This window comes from Micropterus dolomieu, linkage group LG17, assembly GCF_021292245.1.
Source record: "Micropterus dolomieu isolate WLL.071019.BEF.003 ecotype Adirondacks linkage group LG17, ASM2129224v1, whole genome shotgun sequence".
Classification (NCBI taxonomy): domain Eukaryota; kingdom Metazoa; phylum Chordata; class Actinopteri; order Centrarchiformes; family Centrarchidae; genus Micropterus; species Micropterus dolomieu.
Window position 1 is genome coordinate 38,632,118 of NC_060166.1, and position 21,621 is coordinate 38,653,738.

The 21,621-nt window shown below is 43.6% G+C and overlaps 1 protein-coding gene across 2 annotated transcripts in view; it reads left to right on the forward strand.

Moving 5' to 3' along the window:
* Positions 1-21,621, forward strand: part of supt5h (SPT5 homolog, DSIF elongation factor subunit) — a 39,371-nt gene that overhangs the window by 12,134 nt on the left and 5,616 nt on the right. For both annotated transcript variants that reach the window (XM_046073371.1, XM_046073372.1), the window contains 21 exons: positions 116-181; positions 273-303; positions 389-457; positions 1,536-1,787; positions 3,429-3,518; positions 3,605-3,675; positions 3,948-4,053; positions 4,181-4,271; positions 5,289-5,425; positions 5,558-5,713; positions 7,050-7,196; positions 7,337-7,483; positions 7,911-8,036; positions 8,466-8,550; positions 15,451-15,591; positions 15,781-15,883; positions 16,819-16,946; positions 17,124-17,229; positions 17,717-17,875; positions 19,027-19,195; positions 20,731-20,928. In XM_046073371.1, coding sequence (XP_045929327.1) covers positions 116-181; positions 273-303; positions 389-457; positions 1,536-1,787; positions 3,429-3,518; positions 3,605-3,675; positions 3,948-4,053; positions 4,181-4,271; positions 5,289-5,425; positions 5,558-5,713; positions 7,050-7,196; positions 7,337-7,483; positions 7,911-8,036; positions 8,466-8,550; positions 15,451-15,591; positions 15,781-15,883; positions 16,819-16,946; positions 17,124-17,229; positions 17,717-17,875; positions 19,027-19,195; positions 20,731-20,928 — 2,578 coding nt within the window. The remainder of the gene's footprint in view (positions 1-115; positions 182-272; positions 304-388; positions 458-1,535; positions 1,788-3,428; positions 3,519-3,604; positions 3,676-3,947; positions 4,054-4,180; positions 4,272-5,288; positions 5,426-5,557; positions 5,714-7,049; positions 7,197-7,336; positions 7,484-7,910; positions 8,037-8,465; positions 8,551-15,450; positions 15,592-15,780; positions 15,884-16,818; positions 16,947-17,123; positions 17,230-17,716; positions 17,876-19,026; positions 19,196-20,730; positions 20,929-21,621) is intronic.

Here is a 21,621-nt window from a genome sequence, read left to right on the forward strand (position 1 = left end):
GTGTGATATTTCATCTTTATTAAACACAAACAGATGAAGAATTTTTACCAAGAAGCTTCTTCTTGCGTCAGAGATCAAAACCTCTCACCTGTGTATCTTCCTCTGTGGCGTGCAGTTACTCAGGAGGGTCCGAGGAACTTTCCGACGACATCACCCAGCAGCAGCTACTTCCTGGGGTCAAGTATGTGAACACTCCACCACAACACCTGCAGCGATAATGAGGTCGTGTAGGTTATAATGTCTTGATAATAAAATGTGTTTGTCGCCGTCAGGGATCCCAATCTGTGGACGGTCAAGTGCAAGGTGTGTATCACTCCGACACATACTGTACGTCATCGTCTTCATGCACAGGGTCAGATCACTTCCTCAACATATCCCGTGTGTTTAGATCGGAGAGGAGAGGGCGACGGCCATCGCACTGATGAGGAAATTCATCGCCTACCAGTTCACAGACACGGTAAGTTTGCTTTATTCTTTCACATTACTTATTTGAGCACTCTGCTCTGATTGGCCAGTGAGGCTGAACTCTGAGGTTCATTTCGTCTAATTGAATTTCTCTGGAAGAGAAAGAAGTGGTTTCATTCGTGTAGTTGATATCTCTTCAGCTTTAGCAGGTTGCAGGTGCCTCCAGGAACGTCCTTTAGAAGAGTATGTAAAGATCGTAGACTTCGATCGTAGCTTCGTTGATGACGAGCAGTGGGACCGCATTACACTGTAAAGACCGCATGAGAGAGACTGGTTAAACCTGGTAACTACATCGATAAGGAGAGGAAGTTTTTCAGGATCTGTGAGATTTCAATCAATAGCTGATTGATCGGTCACATCCTCAGTTTCCTGCGGTTGTCGGGAAAAGTCAATACAAACCAGTCCGTCACAATTGAGTTCAGATGTGTGAGGGGAAAAGAACAGGATCCAAGTTCGACAGGTGATCAGTCACAGGTCTGCATTGGGAAGTTTACTTGGGTCACCATATGTATATCATTTTTGTGTTGTTTGGGGGACTTACTTTCTCCACTGAACAATTTCCTGGTGGAAACTCTGAAATTTTGCTTAATGATTTTACTGCTCTGCTGTCAGTTTGTTCAGTTTTGCTGACTTCTGAACCACAGCATATTTCTCCCTGCTCTGCCTGCAGCTACCCCGGCTGTAACTTTAGCTAAATGTTTGGGCAGAGCAGGGCCAGATGGAAAACATGTTTAACAGTTTTAGACTAATACAGCATCAAACTGACAAGCGTTTGTGCATTATCCAGGACGGTTGATAGTTTGGACAGAAGATGAGACGGTACTAATAGTGTCTTTGGTCATAGTATAATGCAGTGGGAAAAGTAGGCCATGTCTTGTTTTTCTATTCTATTATGAGCAGCTGCTGTGTGTTGTTTTACTAAACAAACTGGATGCCAAAGGTTCAGTCCGCTCACATATAAAGTCACACCTGCTGTTGATGAGTCACCATCATGATTTTCTTTCTTGCAGCTATAGGTCGGTCAGTATAAAATACAGTTTGTTTTTTTCCCCTCTAACCCCCCCCCACAGCCTCTACAGATCAAGTCTGTGGTCGCCCCGGATCACGTCAAAGGTTACATCTACGTTGAGTCGTACAAGCAGACGCACGTCAAGTCGGCCATCGAAGGCATCGGCAACCTGAGGATGGGCCTGTGGAACCAGCAGATGGTTCCCATCAAAGAGATGACGGACGTCCTCAAGGTCGTCAAAGAGGTCACCAACCTGAAGCCCAAGTCCTGGGTCCGGCTAAAGAGAGGCCTGTACAAGGACGACATCGCTCAGGTACCGACTGACGACGCAAGCGGCCGAAAGAAACAAAAATGTCGGCACTACGTCAGCAATTCCAAAATATTGATATGTGAGATTAAAGCTGCGTGGCAAACAAATATGCAAAACATTTATCATCTTGTTTTTGAACAATCTCAAACTACAGTACTAATGAAGAACGCGAGAAGCAGATAAAAGCTACCAAATAAACCCGTTGAAAACCTTGGAGAGAGTTTTTTACATCATTCTGTTTAAGATCTATAATTAAACAATAATAGCTAAAGTCTTCATTCTTTTTGCAGCAGAAAGCTCATGCTTCGAAAACATTCAAGCACATTTTTGTTCCGCCATCACTTCTCGTAAAACTGTCAATATTTAAAATCTACACAGCTGATTTCTCACCTCAAAACTTGGATGTGGAGAAGTGGATTTAGTGATGAAATAAATAATTAAATGTATGACACGGTTTCTATACTTTTATCAGCTATAATTTATTGACTTGTATAACCCTTTAGCTTAGGTTTGAAAGATTTTTAAGGATGTGATTAGGGTTGGGTATCGTTCAAAGATTTTTGAGATTGATGGAATACCTCGACTTCGATACCGGTTCCTGAACGATTTTTCGATTTCAATTTTATTCTCAAACAAACGTCACATTATTATCATTGATATTGTTTGTTATTTTATTAATTGTTCCTTTGAAAAATTCTACTGCTTGGTAAAATATATAATATTGTATTTTTGTTGTCTTTTACTTTTTATAATGTAATTTCATTGTTTATTCTATCTTTTTTTTATTGTTTATATGTGAATTTGTGCTCTGGAAACCAAGTTTCCTCCTCGCTAGAGGATGAGCTGTCCAGGCAACAACTATCACAATAGAAAGTAAACGCGTCGCGTGTCTTTATTCCACTGCAGCAAAGCGCAAACATCAGCCCAAGGATCGATACGTGATGTCGCTTCTGCCGGCTGCACGTACAGGTCCGTGTGTGGCGTCACTCACTGATCCTTCAGAAATGCTTGGGGAAATGTAGCGTGCGTGGAAGTTACCGCGCTACTCGGTCGATAAGAGCTTTAATTTGATTCAGAAAACAGCGACGCTACCACCAAGCTACTGAGAAATGGAGTTAAACTAGTACTTGTAGCGACGCTACTGCGCAACACTGCTCGTATGTAGGGCATGCTGCAGCTCGGTGGCAGGAGGGCGCTGAGACGATGACGGCACCGGCTCTGTCTTGTTTCAGTCAAAGACGAAGCAACTTTCTGCTCTTATGTTTATTCCGTGTGCAGTCGAGGGCTTCACCAGGTTTGTCGTGTCGCCGCTCTTGGCAGTAATTATCTTGCGTTGCAAGTATTGCATTGTTGCATCAAGCCTGGTGCAATGTAGCGACACTTTTGATTTTCTCCACGTCTTTTACATCCACGAGCCACGTCTCTGTGCGTAACCGGCGTGAACTAGTGTTAAACATCACCACAGCCAATTACAATCACATTAAGATTTGGGCACATCAAGCGTGCTGCATGCTTTTTGGCTCATTGACGTTAACAAGAAGCTTTTTAGGTATTTATTTATATCAAGAATGGATTTGTACGCTCATTGGATGAATTGATTGAGAAGATAATGAGCTCTGTGTTGGTGTTTTCAACATCCTCTAGGTGGACTACGTGGAGCCGAGTCAGAACACCATCTCCCTGAAGATGATCCCTCGTATAGACCTGGACCGTATCAAGGCCAAGATGAGCCTGGTAGGACAAACACTGACACACTTCTTCCACTTGATACGGAGTATTTATAGCTGACTTGCACGTCTGTCGTTCTCTGTGTCCTGTAGAAAGACTGGTTCGCTAAGAGGAAGAAGTTTAAGAGACCTGCTCAGAGGCTGTTTGATGCTGAAAAGATCAGGTACACACAAAGTTTCTACGGGGGAATATTACTTGGCACAAAAGTCTACGAACAGTGACAGATTGCGATATTACTGAGCGCTGTGGTTCTGAAATGTCATTGGTTACACAATCTTTATCATCGTGACTGATTATGTCCCGTAAACATCGAGATAAAAGTTGGTGTTTGATCTATTTCTTTGGAAGAAGTCTGGAATTTCCAAATCAAACTCTTGTAAAGTGTTTGAGAGTTTGTCTGTTAGTCGGACTGACAGATGATGATTTGACTGTCAGGTCTCTCGGAGGGGAGGTCAGCCATGACGGAGACTTCATGATCTTTGAGGCGAACCGTTACAGCCGCAAAGGATTCCTGTTTAAGAGTTTCGCCATGTCTGCTGTGGTGAGGAGACTCTTTCATTTCAGAATACACACTACCAATGAGTCCTCTTAACTTGTTTGCTGAAAGATGAGATCGCTGTGTTTAGCGAATACCCTCAGCAGCTGGTTTTTGTTTTCTCTCCTAACAGATCACAGACGGAGTGAAGCCCACTCTGTCAGAGCTGGAGAAGTTTGAAGACCAGCCTGAAGGAATCGACCTGGAGGTGGTCACCGAGTCAGGTACGCTGTCTGAGCGTGGGCTCTTTAAGGGTCAGCTGAAGTTCAGGTTTTAGACTGAAGAGGATTAGATCAAGAAATTTAGTAGTCAGTGTCCATACCAGTGAAATTCAAACATTAAATCCCTTCATGTACTTCAACATACACTCCTTTCATAAAAACATTTGGACATTCTAAAGAACAACTAACAGCTGTGAAGGTTGTGAGGATGTCAAGGACACTTGAGAGGTGGTTTGATGGCAATAAATTCATAAAGCTGCAAGCTATTGAAATTACAACCATGCACTGTGCTTTTCTTTACAAGCCCAGAGGGCGTGAAATGTTTCAGGGTGGTCACTAATCTATATAGTTAGTGGTTTGAGATTTCTATTAGTTACTGATGATTGAAATGGATCGTATTGGACTGTGAAGACGGTCCCTGACTCCGCCCACAGTAACAGGCGCTTCGTATAGACATTCACTTCTCTAAGTAATCTCAATTAGCTCTCATACATATCCCAAAACTGGGCAAGATCAGGGCTTTGACACGGAGCTATTGTTGAATTGTTAAATTATAAACCTCACCCCGGTTTCCAGACTCGACGGCTGAGCCGTCGCTGCAGCTGCACTTTTCTCTATCTTCCACATTTTGGATCTCCAGGACCCTGCAGTACCTTTTTAATAAAATAAAAATCGGTTCTCATGACGTCCCTAGTCCTCGCTTTTCTAGGTGAAGTGTACATGAGTTTATTGCCTGCAGGGAATGTGTATGAACCATAAATATCTGAATCTAATTTGTTTTTTATTCTAAACGATGGTTTTAGTTTCAGCTGTTTAATTCATGAAATTCATTCTGACTGATCATATGAATAAACTTCTGATAAATGTTAACATGTTTTTACTTTTCCAGCCTGCTTTTATTTATGTAGCTGACATTACCTCTTGTATTATAGTTTAGCGCTTGTATGAAGACCTTTAATGCATCTGAATTATACATTAGGTCAAAGTCATGATGCTTCTTGGGTCTCTTGGCTAAACCAGGGAAGGAGCGTGAACACAACCTGCAGGCCGGTGACAATGTGGAGGTTTGTGAGGGAGAGTTGATCAACCTGCAGGGAAAAATCCTCAGTGTGGACGGCAACAAGATCACCATCATGCCCAAACACGAAGACCTGAAGGTACACACGCGCACTTTTGTCTCGCTATACTTGTGAAAACCCTCACTGATATAATGCATTCTCAAAGTAAGCAAAGAACCTATTCCATTCATTACAAATGTTTTTTTCCCGTGTTTGTGTGTTTTCTCGCAGGACCCCCTGGAGTTCCCGGCTCACGAGTTGAGAAAGTATTTCCGGATGGGCGACCACGTGAAGGTGATCGCCGGGAGATACGAGGGTGACACGGGCCTCATTGTCAGAGTGGAAGAGAACTTTGTCATCCTCTTCTCCGACCTCACCATGCACGAGGTACCTGCTCCGTCCATTCACATAATGAGACTGAGGTTAAGAGTCAATACTGTATATGTAAACGGGAAACAAAGTCGATATCAGCCCTCCTTCCACACACACACACACACACACACACACACACACATTGCTGTCTGTCCTACAGTTGCACTCACCAACGTTTGTCCCAGTGGCAACTTTTTAATGTTCTGGTTCATGAAACACAGTGAAAAAACACTTGAATGTGTGCAGCTTGCTAATAGAGGCTGAAGGTCAACAGGGCTTATGCAGGGTCGTCTAATTCTTACAGTTTTATCTAAACTTATATTGACAAGGTTTTGAAACACGCAGCTTCCAGAGTCCAGTGGGTCCTTCTGCTGAGTGTTAGAATGGGAACCGGATGAATCGGCGAGCTCACGTTTTATTTTCTCTGGCTGATGCATCTGGTGCCTTTCCCGTTCAGACCGATTTCCGTCCGTCCTGGATCTGGTTGGGCCAATCAAAACCTGTGAGGAAAGGGACATTGAGGACACAGTAGTTTGGGTTGGACAGCTATGAAGAAAATGTTTCTGGCCGGAGAATTGGTTCCAAGAGGATACTTTTATTTATTCCAGAACAGGGAGGTTACGACAGCGAACAGTCTCTCTGAATAATAACAGGGGAAAATTACCTTTAAATCCCTCAGGGCTCAGTTATCGGACTGTTGCTGTTCATTACCTACATTCTCCCTCTTGCACACATAACTTTCACAGCTTTGCAGACGACACACGAGTCTATATATGCAAATAGCCTTCCAACTGATGACCTGCAACTACCTCAGACTTAATCAGCATAGATCTGAGGGCATCCTCAGTGCCTCCTCAGCCACACTTCACAAAGTCTCCAATCTAAATCTGTCCATCCCTGGTTTCATTAATCCTCTGTTGTTGATGTCGATAATCTTTGTGTTGACTCCACCCTTTGCTTTGATGCACACATCAAGAACATCACCAAGTTTTCCCCCGGAGAACATCTCCAGACTACCCCTTTCTCTTTCCCACTCTGATGCAGACTCTCCTCCTGTCACGTCCTGAGCTCATCAGCCCAACCCTTCATCTGCCTGAAAGCTTGTTTACACATCTCATAATGGTCTTGCACTTACCTTCTTATCCAATATTCTCCATCCCTGCTCACTGCATTCCTCAGGCACTCATTTACTCTCCAAACCAGAGATTCTGGAATTTTGAATGAGTGAGAAGGATTTTAGGTTTCTGGGGGGGGGAGCTCATCGGACACAAATTTTTATTCCAAGCGGAGTTCTGTCTTTAAAAATGTCTCTATTTTGACCTCTTGTCTCACCCTGTGTTTGTGTACGCAGTTGAAGGTGTTGCCCAGAGACCTGCAGCTTTGCTCGGAGACGGCGTCCGGCGTCGATGCAGGAGGGCAGCATGAGTGGGGCGAGCTGGTCCAGCTGGACCCACAGACCGTCGGAGTCATCGTCCGACTGGAGAGAGAGACGTTTCAGGTAAGAGTCTGCTCCGACACGGGAGCATGTCTGCAGCGTCCACACCACGAACATGAACCAACTTTCTTTTTTTTTTTTGGTTCAAAATTCAGTAGACAATTTGCAAAGACAGTTTAGTGAACGACTCTTTTGTCTCTCAGGTGTTGAACATGCACGGGAAGGTAATGACTGTGCGGCACCAGGCGGTGAACCGCAGAAAGGACAACCGCTTCGCTGTGGCTCTGGACTCGGAGCAGAATAACATCCACGTCAAGGACATCGTTAAGGTCATCGACGGGCCGCACTCTGTAAGGATAAGAGAGTTCATCTATCAGCTTCTGTAGCTAAACATTTACATCAGCATAAGTACTTTGTGCTTGAATGAGATTCTGCAGCTGATAAAATGTTTACTTTTGTTTTCCTGAACTCACAAAGGTTTACTTTAAAAGTTATGAGCTGTTTCTATTTTAGATGTTTGTTTAAACAGAGGAGCCTTTTTGAGGATTGAGCCGGATGTTGCTTTGCATTTATCATCAGGGATTCATGGCTTTTGGAATGAAGTCGTTAAACAGAAGTTTTAAATTCAGAGATGTCTCTCGCTGAAGAACTTTGACGCTCGACATCTTTATTGCGTTTTTCTTGTTTGGATCACGGATGCAGATGTATTTAAAAGCAGGTGTTTCAGTTCGATTAAGTAGAAGTCCTTCACTGTGTGTGTGTGTTTTCCTCCTGCAGGGCCGTGAAGGGGAGATTCGTCACCTGTTCCGAGGCTTCGCCTTCCTCCACTGTAAGAAGTTGGTGGAGAATGGAGGCATGTTCGTCTGCAAGACCAGACACCTGGTGTTGGCTGGTGGTTCCAAGGTCAGAACTGCATTGGCTGCTTGATATGTCACTTTGGGAGATACAGATGTTGGCCTCCAATATTTTTTGTGTCTCTGGCAGTAATTTCAACCAGTTAAATCAGTTCAAATTGCATAACCTGTCTACAAGATAAGTTGTTTCTCACATTCCAACTGAAGCAGACAAAGTAATCTAAAAGTAATCGTGAAAATGGCAAACAGAAATAAACTCTGTTAAATGGAGCAGTCCTGAGGATAAAGTTCAGTTGAGAACTCTTACAGTTTTAGCAGCATGTTGTATCTGCAGTTTTCACATATTGAGTATTTATTTATTGTATTTATTGGACCATGAACTCATAAAACGCCCAAATTTCATTGTATATTTTTGAAACATTTAGTTAGGTCTTCAAGTCTTGTTTCCATAAATTTCTGTACTGTTTGTCTCTTTCAGCCCAGAGACGTGACCAACTTCACGGTGGGAGGATTTGCTCCAATGAGCCCTCGCATCAGCAGTCCCATGCACCATGGCGGAGGAGGTGAGTGTGGAAAACAAAGTACTTCCCAGCATGAGGGGGGAACACAAGCAAACATTGGTTCTGCCCAGTGTTGGAAAGTGTTTTTTGATATCGACATCTAAAAATACTTTGTGGCTGCTGGATAGGATGGAGAAGGTTTGGTAGAAAATAACAGTTGAGTGTAGCTTTGTTAGGCTCTGCTGTTTAATCCTGTAGATGTAAAGCAGTTGAGATAAATGTTCCAGTGCTGCGGTGGTCGACAAAAGGCACCCTGCGATCAGATTACTCTGATGGCGGCTGGAAGCGCAGGAATTTGTTCCGTCTGGAGATGCTGGGGAAGTTAAAATAAGCGTCTGTAGGTTGATGGGTGTGCACACACTCCAGCATGTGCTGTATTGTGAGTAGGGATGAAACTGTTTTCATATCACGATTATAGTGACCACAATTATCACTGTTGTCAGTATTTATCACGGTATTGTCAAAATGTGCCAAAAAATATTAAAATGCACTAATACACACACTGCAATCATTTCATCAAGTTTTTTATTGAAAACTACAAAGAAAATTGCCATTTTGTTTGCATAAAATAACAGCAAATACCTTTTTTAAACATATGAAAATCATCTAAGTGTGCATTATCAAGATTTTATATTATATAGGTAATACAATGACCCCGTGCACAATTACATGAAAACAAATAAGTGAAGTCAGAGAGGGACGCCCCTGCTCTGATGGCGTGCGGCAGCTCGTTCCACCATCGTGGTGTCACAGATGAGAACAGGGACTGAGGTCGCTTTGTGTGAAGGGATGGCAGAGCCAGGCGGCGTTCTTTGGAGGAGCGTAGCGGAACGTAAGTTTGTATTATGGAGTTTAGGTAGATGGTGCAGACCCAGTAGTCACTCTGTATGTAACATTAGTGACTTGAATTTGATTCTGGAGGCCCCGGGGAGCCAGTGGAGGTCACTGAGTAATGGAGTGACATGAGTCCTTTTGGGCTGATCAAAAACCAGACGCGCTGCTGCGTTCTGAACCATTTGTAAGGGTTTCACCGCACAAGCTGGGAGACCTGCTAGGAGGGCAGAGAGGTAACCACGGCCTGTACCAGAAGCTGGGTGGCGTACTGAGCGAGGTAGGGCCTGATTTTCCTTATGTTGTATAGAGCAAAGCGGCACGACCGAGAGACCAGCAGCAACATGGTCTGAAAAGGACAGCTGGTCATCAATCACGGCACCCAAGTGTCTCTCCACCCTGGTTGGAGTGATGGCTGAGGAGTCGATTTGTAGTGTGATGTTATGGTGGATAGATTGCTTGGCTGGTTACCATAGTAGTTAAAATGTGTACAGTAAGAATAACCGTCAGGAGTTTTACCATGGTTTACTGTTAAATGGGTAATCGTTTCATCCCTAATTGTGAGCATGTCATACAGCCTCTTCTTAATTAATTTGTTGAAGACTGAGAGTAAAGACCTGATGTAGTAGAGCGAGCACATGACCCTCAATCTCAGGGCCATGTGCTCGATCCCTACAACTGTACGCTTCTGGCCCGCTATCTAACGGCTTTCCACTGCAGTAACTGGAGCCTTTTCTGTAAGGCTTGAGGCATAAATTGTTTAGGAACCCTGTGAAGCGGTGGTAAGAGGATCTTCCTTTTAATTTTATTTAAAAACTGCACCCGTTCAGGTAGAGCTGTCTGTATCTGAGACATTTTCTGCCGCACTTTTCAGCTCTAGCAGCTGACTCCAGCTCCCGCTGATCATCCTCTGCATGAATCCTAATGAAGCCTGCACATGGTCCAACAAGCGTTCTCCACTTTGTGAAAGGAAAATGTTCCCGTCTGCTGTTCTGTTTATTGTAGTCGTCGCATGTGCAGCACAAACCCCAGAGTGTCCAAAGCAGAACATGTGCCGGCGAGGGCACATTGTATTCCTGCCATGGAAGAGCGTTTTTTAGATCTCATTTGATGTCCTCCTCAGTCTTCGGCCTCTCTGTCAGCTGTTGCTCTGCATCGTGTAGATCCAGCTGGATAAAAAAACATTTAGTGAGTTTTGACTCACTCAGTAAATCAAAGACTGGAGGATTTTGCCAAATCTCCCATTACAGGGTCGATGTTTGACCAGTTGTCAGTCAAATATTTTGTATTTGTGTGTTTAAGACAGAAAACTCTGGGCCGGGGCTTGTGTGGGGAAAAAGGCAACAAAAATAACTGAAATTCGACATGTTAGATCATCTATGCTGTCTTGTGATTGTGTTTGAGTTATTTTAAAAATGACAATGAGCATAGTTTTATTTCAAAAATGTGTTACTTTACTCGCCAAAAATTTAACTTCTCAGTTTATGCAGTTTTAAGCAACTGGAAAATGTTTCTGGCAAATAGTTGATGACTCGTGTCTGTAGATGCGATATTATTTTGTCTTTTAAAATGCAAAGTTGCTCATGGAACTGCCTCGTAACTCTTATCCAGCTTTATGTTGATCAGAGGAGCTGTTCAGTAATCGTCAGCTTAGTCCCACAGCTCTCAGCAGCTGGTGCAGTTTTATCATTTCTGCCACCTGCACGGAGAATAAACAGCTGCTTTTAGTGGGTTCATGACAGCTGTTAACTGTTGAAACTGTATTGAATGAAACTTCCGTGGACATTAACACTGAGGTACAAACACAATTTATCTTGAATCAATTCAAACAACTTTATTTATCCATGTAGGGCAATTAAGTTTTAGTCCACCAGTCGTAGTAAACAAGACAAAAAACAGGACTACAGTCAATCAAACATTCAGAAACCCTGTCAGTTACAACATATTTAAGCATTTGGGCACCAGAGCAAAGCAGTGAATTTACACTGTGTAGTTACATCCGTCAGCAGGATTTAAAAGCCAGATGGCAGAAGGAATAAAATAATTTGCGCCGTCCCGAGGGCATTAAACAGAAGTCCTGACTCAGAACGGGGTCAGAATGAGTCATGACCTGTCTAACCCTCTCGACCACCTGTTTGTTTCCAGAGGGAGCTCAGGTCTGTCTGCCGGACTTCGGTGATCCTAGAACAGATTTTATTGTCATCCTTCCCAGACAATCCATAAAACCAGCAGTAAGAAAATGTTGAAAGACTTTCAATAAACAAATGATAAAAAATGACATAAGATACTCTGGAGAACAATTGACTCTGTTTTTATTAGACTAGAAGTTTGAGTGAAACATGGTTCCTAATTACGTGTTATGTCTCTACTAGGGCTGGGCACGTACGTTAACACAGTATTTATTATTAGGCCTATTATTTGAAGTCTGTTGCTCACTGGCTCTGAACACACACAGTCAAACGAGGCTTCTGCAGCCTACGCTGGATGCAGCGTGTGGGAGAAGCAGATGAACAAAAGCAAGACAACAGCCAAGCGGAGAGCTACACGCTGCATGCTGGTTAGTGTCGGAAGATGTCAGCGCTCCGCGACTAAACGGCAGGCGCTCTATGGACAGTAACCATGGCAACGGCTTCTGTGCGCTAAACAGCTGTAGCTTATAGGGCTGCACGATTTGGAGAAAAAGTCATATTGCGATTATTGCGGACAATAGTAGTATATTCGATAACAATGGAACAAACGGTACTCTGAGTCTACTTGTTTAATTATCAAGGAATGCACAAAATACTGACATTTTGAAATGCGTGTTTCTCACCTTGAAGAACGTTACACAATATTTATAACAATAATTTTAGTAAAACAGATGTGAAACAGAACAAGGGAGCGTGTTGCACTACGGAGGAGGCGGCTAGAAGGAGCAAATACATCTGTCACCTGCACAGGCTCTATCCACGACCTGGAGGACGAACTAGTGTAAATGAGTGTATTAGTATAATATTACAACATTAAATAAAGCGTATATAAAACTGCCATAATGCCCCTTTAAAGTGTTTACTAACCACATTTATTGCACTTTTGTGTATATAGCAGTACATTTTGAAATCATTATTTAATTTTACGCATAACAATGCGATTAATCAGAACTAAAAATTTTAAAAGACCTCCAAAGTTTAACAAGGATTTTATTCAAGACTTTGCAGACTTTGTGGCTAGGATTGCTTTGAAATATGATAACTTCTTAATTATTGGTGATTTTAACATACATGTGTGCTGTGAATCCAAACCTCTGGCTAAAGATTTTCTTAATCTTATTTCTTTTAATCTCACGCAGTCTGTCACCGTGCCGACTCATGAAAAAGGACATATTCTGGATCGTATGGTTTATGTGTAACCATAAGTGAAATATGTGACACATGCATTTCAGACCATCTACCTGTCTTATTTACTGTGGCTCTCCCCTGTTTGGAGATTTCTACCTGTGCTCCGGCACGCAATGTGCGTGCAATTAACCCTTTTAACTGCCTCACAGTTTCCTGCTGCTTTTAAAAACTCATTATTGTACAATCTCGATGGCTGCAACCTCAGTGTTGAGGAACTCACCTACCAATTTGATTGTACTTGCACTGAGATATTGGACTGTGTTGCTCCACTGAGGGAAAAACACTCTAAACCACTTTCAGAGCCTTGGCTGAATGACACTACCCGCTCTCTCAGACATGCCTGTAGAATAGCTGAGAGAAAGTGGAAAAAGGACAAACTTCAAGTCTCATTTGAAATATTGCGGGATACACTATCTAAATACCAGAGAGCAGTAAAATCTGCTAAAACTAAATTTTTATCCCATGTAGTAGCAAATAACAGCCAGAGGCCTGAGGTTCTTTTCAATGTCTTTAACTCTCTTGTTAACCCTCGCAAATCAGACTGTGTTTTGCCATCTACAATTTTATGTGAAAACTTCCTGAAATATTTTATAGACAAAATTGTCGGCCTTAGCTTTTCACCCACTACATTTACCAGGGACCCCTCTGTCCCCCCTGTCAGCCCAGCTGTCTTCCTGCAGTTTGAGCCAGTTACATTCCCCCTTCTTTCTGACATAGTCAAGCAACTACGTCCTGCGAACTGCCCCCTTGGCAGTATTCCTGCACGCTTTTTGAAAGATATTTTTAGCACTGTTGGATCAAGCATTGTCGCCTTGGTTAATACATCTCTCAGCTCAGGGTGTGTTCCAGCTGCTTTCAAACATGCAGTTGTGCAACCGCGTTTAAAAAAGAACAATCTGGATACTTCAAACCTCTCTAATTTTAGACCTATCTCTAAGCTCCCTTTTTTGTCAAAAATCCTAGAGAGAGTGGTTTTTAATCAACTTCATTTCGATGATTTTAGTGTTTATGAAAAATTCCAGTCTGGATTTAAGCCTCGTCACAGTACTGAAACTGCCCTTTTAAGAGTTTTTAATGATCTCCTTTTAGCTGTTGACTCTGGAAACTCTGCTGTTTTGGTGCTTTCAGATTTGACTGCTGCCTTTGATATGGTTAACCACTATATTCTCTTATCCCGACTCGAACAGTGTGTCGGCATTAGGGGCACAGCCCTCAAATGGTTTCAATCATATCTGGCAGATAGAAGTTTCTCTGTTCACCTCGTGAACAGAGAAACTTCTTTATCTGCTCCCCCTCTTTCTTGTGGGGTCCCCCAAGGGTCCATATTGGGCCCCATGCTTTTTTCACTGTACATGCTACCATTGGGGTCCATTTTCAAAAAACACAACATCTCCTTTCATTGCTTTGCAGACGACATACAAATCTATTTACCTGTAGAATCTAACGACAAAGCTGTAACTCAGTCCTTGCTCAACTGCCTGAGAGATCTTAAAATATGGTTGAATCAGAACTTTCTCTGTCTGAAAGAAAGTAAGACTGAGGTTGTTGTGTTCAGTCGACCTGGGGATTTAAGTGCTTGTGTAGATGTTGTTGGTACTTTAGGAACATATAGTCGTCCATTTACCAAGAATCTAGGTGTGATCTTTGACAGTGACAAGTTTGAAAAATAGATTAGTTCTGTAGTAAAAGCCAGTTTCTTTCAGCTGAGACTGTTGGCCAAAGTCAAGCCCTACCTACCACGCAAAGACTTTGAAAGAGTAATACATGCATTTATAATGTCTTGACTACTGTAACTCCTTGTATGTTGGAGCGGATCAGTCGTCTCTCCATCGGTTACAGTTAGTCCAGAATGCAGCAGCCCGACTTCTAACAGGAACTAAAAAGCGTGAGCACATTACCCCTGTTTTAGCCTCGCTCCACTGGCTTCCTGTCCGCTTTAGGATTGATTTTAAGATTTTATTGCTTGTTTTTAAAATTTTAAATGGGTTGGCACCTTCTTATTTATCAGAACTTTTAGATGTACACACTTCGGTCAAAGCACTGAGGTCATCCAGTCTGATGCTCCTTGATGTCCCCAGATCCAGGGTAAAAACTAAAGATCACCGAGCCTTCTCAGTAGCTGCTCCTAATCTTTGGAATACTTTACCTGTTCAAATAAGAAATGCCCAAACTCCTGACACTTTCAAATCCTCGCTAAAGACCTAGACTCAGTAGTGACATTCATTTTATTTTTTACTTTTTCTACTGTTGTCATCTATATATTATAGTATATTTGTTGTCTATTGTGGAAAGCACTTTGGTCAACTAGTGTTGTTTTTAAATGTGCTATATAAATAAACTTGAACTTAATCGTGCCGCCCTACACTAGTCTCTACAATTTCAACACGATCATTATCATCATTTCTGTCCGGGGTTATCATGAAGCTTCTGCAGGCATGTGACCATCAAACCAGTGAGCGTTAAGTGAGCAAACACCTACCAAGTTTTTGTCCTTTTTTTTAAATTTATTTTTCTATATTTTATTGATTTCTAACAAAACAATAAATAAGAGCTGTAGTTTAATAACAATTTATTTGACTAGTCTTGCATTGTTGAGGCTCCCTGTTGGTAATCTCCTGCCACCTGAACCAGGACACTGAAGGAGATCGTCATTGTGTAAACGGTGTTTGATACAGGTGTTTTTGCTGTCCTGCAGGTGCTCCACAGAGAGGAGGAGGAGCAGGAGGAGGAGGAGGAGGTGGTGGTGGAGGAGGAGGGGGAATGGGGCGGGGCAGAGGACGACGAGACAACGAGCTGATTGGGCAGACGGTCCGAATCTCTCAGGGTCCTTACAAAGGTAAGACCGTGACCGAGGAAGCCTTCAGTTCTGCCTTCAAATGACAAAAATCAGGGTTAATGTGGAAATCAGAGTCTCTTCACAGGATCCGCTCTGCGAACATGCTCTCATTCGGTCGACTGCTAATTTATCACTCCTTGTTATATATATATTTAAAATGGTGATTATGAATTTGCCTACATTTCCCAGGTTACATTGGTGTGGTGAAGGACGCAACGGAGTCCACAGCCAGAGTGGAGCTGCACTCCACCTGTCAGACCATCTCTGTAGACAGACAGCGCTTAACTACCATGTACGTACTCGCTTGTTTCCTCAGCTCGTCATTTAAGGTTCTCTTGGAGTTAAAGGTTATTTCAGAGAGAATTATCACACCGCCACATACTCAAACTGTGGAAGCTTGATTTATACTCCTGCGTCGGGTACGGCGTAGCCACGCATTTAGACTTGTGCGTCGGTGTCTGCCTCGTTCTGTAATTACACCGCCAAACGCTAGTTGGCGTTAGCGTAGAGCAGGCTAACTTCCGGTTTAGCCCGCCGCTAACTTGAACGGGGGGGGTAAAATTGTATCCGTGCGGCTGATGTAGCCTTTTCAAATGTTCTCGACCGATTGGATCACATTCTGATGGTGAAACGAGTCATTTCGCTCGGGTTGTGACGGTCAAGTATATCGATCCACCGTGTTACAGCCGCTGGTTTGGCCGCTAGTAAAATTTACTTCAAAGCACGGGGCACTTCCTGTCAGCTCGGAGGCATTGCGGGGCTACCCGGGAGGGGGTGCACGTCAGGCTGCGGGGGCTACGCAGAGGCTACGCCGTTGATTAGACGCAGAGGTATAAATCACACTTAAAGAGGGAAACTTTCTACTTTTACGTAACCTTTTTCCTTACGTATAGCCAGTGATGATTCATTTCTTGTGTGCAAGTACGTCGTGGATATGTTGACTCTCTGTAGACTGCTGTTGAGGCAGGCAGGTTAAAATGCTCGGAGTATGCAGACTATAGAAATGAGTGAATAGAAATCTATGAAAGTATAAATCATACTGCAGCTTTAACAGTCCTCTTCTCTAAAATAGTTTTCTTTCTTTTTCAATCCTTAATCTCTTACACGGCTGGGAAACAATTTAGTATTATTGTGAACTTCGTGTCAGTCCTCTCTGCCAAAAGCCATATAATCAAGAGTTTTTAACGTTACATTAATACCCCATCTGGCCCTCCTCCTTTCCTCCAGGGGAGCTAAGAGACCAAGTGGAATGACCTCCACCCACGGACGAACTCCCATGTACGGCTCCCAGACTCCCATGTACGGGACCGGCTCCAGAACGCCAATGTACGGGTCTCAGACGCCGCTGCATGACGGTAAGGCGCTGTCAGTCACCTTGTGTGTGTAACTGTTTTTTGAGTAGGTATTGTAAGCCAACATGTAGAAATCAGACTTGATTAGGAGGTTATTGCCCACAATCCCGTGCGGTTGAATGTGACTTGAACCATGTTTGTCGTCGCTAATCAGCCGGGTCTACTGTGCTCTTTTAACAGGAAGCCGTACGCCTCACTACGGCTCTCAGACCCCACTGCATGATGGGAGCAGGACGCCAGGTCAGAGTGGAGCCTGGGACCCCAGCAACCCCAACACACCTTCCAGGTAACACACACAGACACACAGACACACAGAGAGACACACACAGACAGACACACAGAGAGACACAGAGAGACACACACAGACAGACACACAGAGAGACACAGAGAGACACACACACAGACACACAGAGAGACACAGAGACACACACAGACAGACACACAGAGAGACACAGACAGACACACAGAGAGACACAGAGACACACACACAGAGAGACACACACACAGACACACAGAGAGACACACACACACACACAGACACAGAGACACACACACACACACACACACAGAGAGAGAGACACAGAGACACACACACACAGAGAGAGACACAGAGACACACACACAGAGAGAGAGACACAGAGACACACACACAGAGAGAGAGACACAGAGACACACACACAGAGAGAGAGACACACAGAGACACGGACGGACGGACGAGTTCAGTGTGCTCATACGTTATTCTGCATTTTATATATTTTGTGTCTTCTCTCCAGGAACGAAGAGGAGTACGACTTTGGTTACGACGACGAGCCCTCACCGTCCCCTCAGGGCTATGGGGGGACCCCCAACCCCCAGACCCCGGGTTACCCAGAAGTCCCCTCTCCGCAGGTTAACCCTCAGTACAACCCTCAGACACCTGGCACGCCTGCTATGTGAGTATCAATGGGTTAACCACAAATATTAAAACATGATGGCGCCACCGTTACAGAGAAAATATTGTTTGTATTTAAATGTTGATAAAGAGTTTTAAAGGAGGCCGCTCATTTTCAGCTCTACTGATGAGCGGATTCACAAATCCTGGCGAAGTGTTTCTGGGGCCGGTGTAGGAACCAGATCTGCTCAGCCCTCGCTCAATCCAGAACAGATTTTAGTGAAACTGGATCATTTAGGTGGACGGATAGCTTTAAAATAACCGCTGTTAGCTCAGTTAGGCGTACAGCTAGCGGCCCCATTAGCCTCGCTGACTCTGCCCAGACTGGGGGCTCAAGTACTGGGAGTGTTGGTGTTTGCACCGCGAGCACAGGAGCAAGAGCTTTTCAGGCCCGGGTAGCTAGGGGGAGCTCTAGTTGCACAGGTAACTGCAGCTACCGTTAGCAGGAGTTAGCGGTTTCTTTAGCAACTAGTATACCCATCAGTCCATAAAGATATAAATTAACTTGCCTTCACAACTGACCAACAACCTCCACGAACATGAGTCCTGAGCAAAGTAGTCTCTCACAGCCAGACCTTCTTCACAGAAAGTGTTATGAGCAGAGCGATGGAATACAGCGACAGACCCTCTACTTTGTTGGCGTGCTGACAGGTCATGAACAGATGTCCGTATAAGGACAGCCTCTTAGAAGAAGTAGAAATAAGTGCTTTATTTCCCCACAGGGATTTTTACCGACATGTCTTAAAATAAGGAAAAGCGTAATAAAAATGAACTCTCTGGTCTCTGTGGAGTTCACTACATTTAGATTTTCTGTCGGTTGATGATGATGAAAGCAGAAAAGCATTTTTATCCCTTTTTGGCATTAATTGTCGTAATATCAACATATTAGGAACTGATTGAAAGCCTGAAGTTTGTTCTTTGTCTGAATTTTAACAAAGCCGTACTGTTTAGATTCTGGTTATAAATCAGTGGATGATTTGGAATAATTTTGAATCCCCCCTGTCCGCACGTAGACAAATATTTCCTCTTTCTCCTGACCTGATTTATGAACTCCATCATCCCAAAAGAAACAGGCTGATAAACTCTGAAAACCCTGAAGCGTCACACGTATTTACTGCAGACTCTAACATGTCTCTCTTTCTGTGTGTGTAGGTATAACACAGAGCAGTATTCTCCCTACGCGGCCCCGTCCCCTCAGGGCTCCTACCAGCCCAGTCCTAGCCCTCAGAGCTACCACCAGGTGGCGCCCTCGCCGGTCGGCTACCAGAACACGCACTCCCCAGCCAGCTACCATCCGACACCCTCCCCCATGGCTTATCAGGTAGGAGATGGCTGCGTGTTTCTTATGTCAACAGAACTGTATTTATAATCATCACAATAAGGTATTGTTAGAAAGTTGTTGTTTTTTTAAAGTTCTTTGAGTGGTCAGAAGAAAGGACGTCCTACAGTCCATTTACAAGATATGGTGTTAGTTATGTTACGTGGGAGTGTCTACCTTTGGCTCTTCCACTGAATCTAAGAACTCGACAAATCCAAGTACTTCAAATTGATGTAAGCCCAGACCTGCTAGGTGTCGGGTAGGACGATCGACAAAATGAGAAATCATGGACAATCAGGTTATTTTGTCCCCCTATGCATGCCGCGCACCTCCGTGAAGCTAGGAGGCTCAGCTAGCATCTCAAACCGACCATTATCCACACCAAACACACATCAAACACCAAGCATCTAAACAAACTTATATAACAACATAAATCGCTCTGTAATCACTGCACATGGCTGCACACATCTCTCCTCTCATCCCACACCGCAGTCTGACCACTCTGAAGAAAGCTCAGCTCCAGCTCTGATCAGCTGTTTCACTCAAACCACAAAACTCACAGTGATTAGCCGACTAATAACAATAACAAACGCAGCAATATACATTTACAGTTACAACCGCTGACTTACTTTTGTTGTTTTCACTGTATTCAGTCCAAACAGCAGTTTTTCTGGGTCAATAGAGACCTTCCTCGCGGGCCGCCATCTTGGTGAGGTCAGGGAGCTTCACTCTTCACTCTTTGAAGGGAGAGTTGCTTTGGGGGAGACCGCCTCCCCCAAAGCAACTCTTCTTCTCTCCTTCAATACACAGACATGCAGTTTACCAATCGTCTGCTCAATACGAAGAGAACGAGTCTGTAGGATGTTCTGTTCTCAACTTGTGCGCCTGTAAAGCACGGGACTATTTAGGTCACAGGAATATTGATCAATATTCACTGTTTTTATCAATATTTCAGTGTTTTGGAAGCCTCAACGTGGTTGTATGGAGAGAAATTCTGTTTTGAAGAAAACTCCCAATAAAAGTGAACATCTAAACAGTAAATACGGCCAAAACACGGACATTCGCCTGGTATATTTGACAAATTGTGTAATAACTGTATTCCAGGTGTATAGAGAGAAAGATATTCAGTTGCATTATAGTGAGTTGGACGATGGTTTTGATGGTGATTTTCCTCTTAAAATATAGATTTCATACCAGAGGATGGAAATATCATCTTTTCCTTTATTGCATCTCCATTTACTCTTTAATAGAAAAAGGGTTCATTTACAGTTGATCCATATTCCTTAGCTTCTGACCTGTTTAAGGAGATCAGAATTATGCATATAGGCCAAATGGTTGAGGAGTGATTACTGATTTCTTTTGGGTTTGTTGTTTTAGGCATTTTTCCTGGAAATAAGGGGCTGTTATCAAGTGGTTTTTAAAAAGCTTGTAAATCTATTTTGACATCAAATGGCCAAACACAACCAGACATATTAAAGGGAGAAATTCCTCAGTAGAAATATTGCCGTGAAATCTCTTGTCTCTTGTTGCGTCCACAGGCCAGTCCTAGTCCAAGTCCTGTGGGCTACAGTCCCATGACGCCCGGAGCGCCCTCTCCTGGAGGTTACAACCCTCACACCCCGGGCTCCAACATCGAGCAGGGCAGCAGCGACTGGGTGACCACCGACATCCTGGTCCGGGTGAAGGACTCCTTCATGGACCTGATGGGACAGACCGGGGTCATCAGGAGTGTCACGGTAACAAACACACACTCACATGCAGATTAACACAATCACATGAAATCTGCTGCATAATCAAATCGGAGTTTAGACGGGGTCGGGTCTGCAGGACAGAATCTGGGGAGAGAGAGAGGAACAGAGAGAAAAAGAGAGGGATGGAAGGAGAGAGAGAGATGCAGCCTACACAATATACACACAGAGGTACAGACAGTAAAGGTGATGTTGCTATAGACTAAATGAAAAATGGTACAGATATTTATAGTAGTGTTAATGATTGTAATAATAACAATAGGACTAGTAACAATAGTTGTAACAAAGGTTGCATACAGAGGGAGAGAAAGTAGAGGAGAGAGGAGCTCAGTGCATCATGGGAAATCCCCCGGCAGTCTAGGCCTATAGCAGCATAACTAAGGGATGGTTCAGGACTCACCTGAGCCAGCCCTAACTATAAGCTTTATCAAAGAGGAAAGTCTTAAGCCTACTCTTAAATGTGGAGATGGTGTCTGCCTCCTGAACCCAAACTGGAACCTGGTTCCACAGGAGAGGAGCTTGATAGCTGAACGCTCTGGCTCCTAGTCTACTTTTGGAGACTCTAGGAACCACAGGTGCATTCTGGGAGCGCAGTGCTCTGGTGGGGTAGTAAGGTACTATGAGCTCTTTAAGATAAGATGGTGCCTGACCATTAAGAGCTTTGTAGGTAAGAAGAATGAT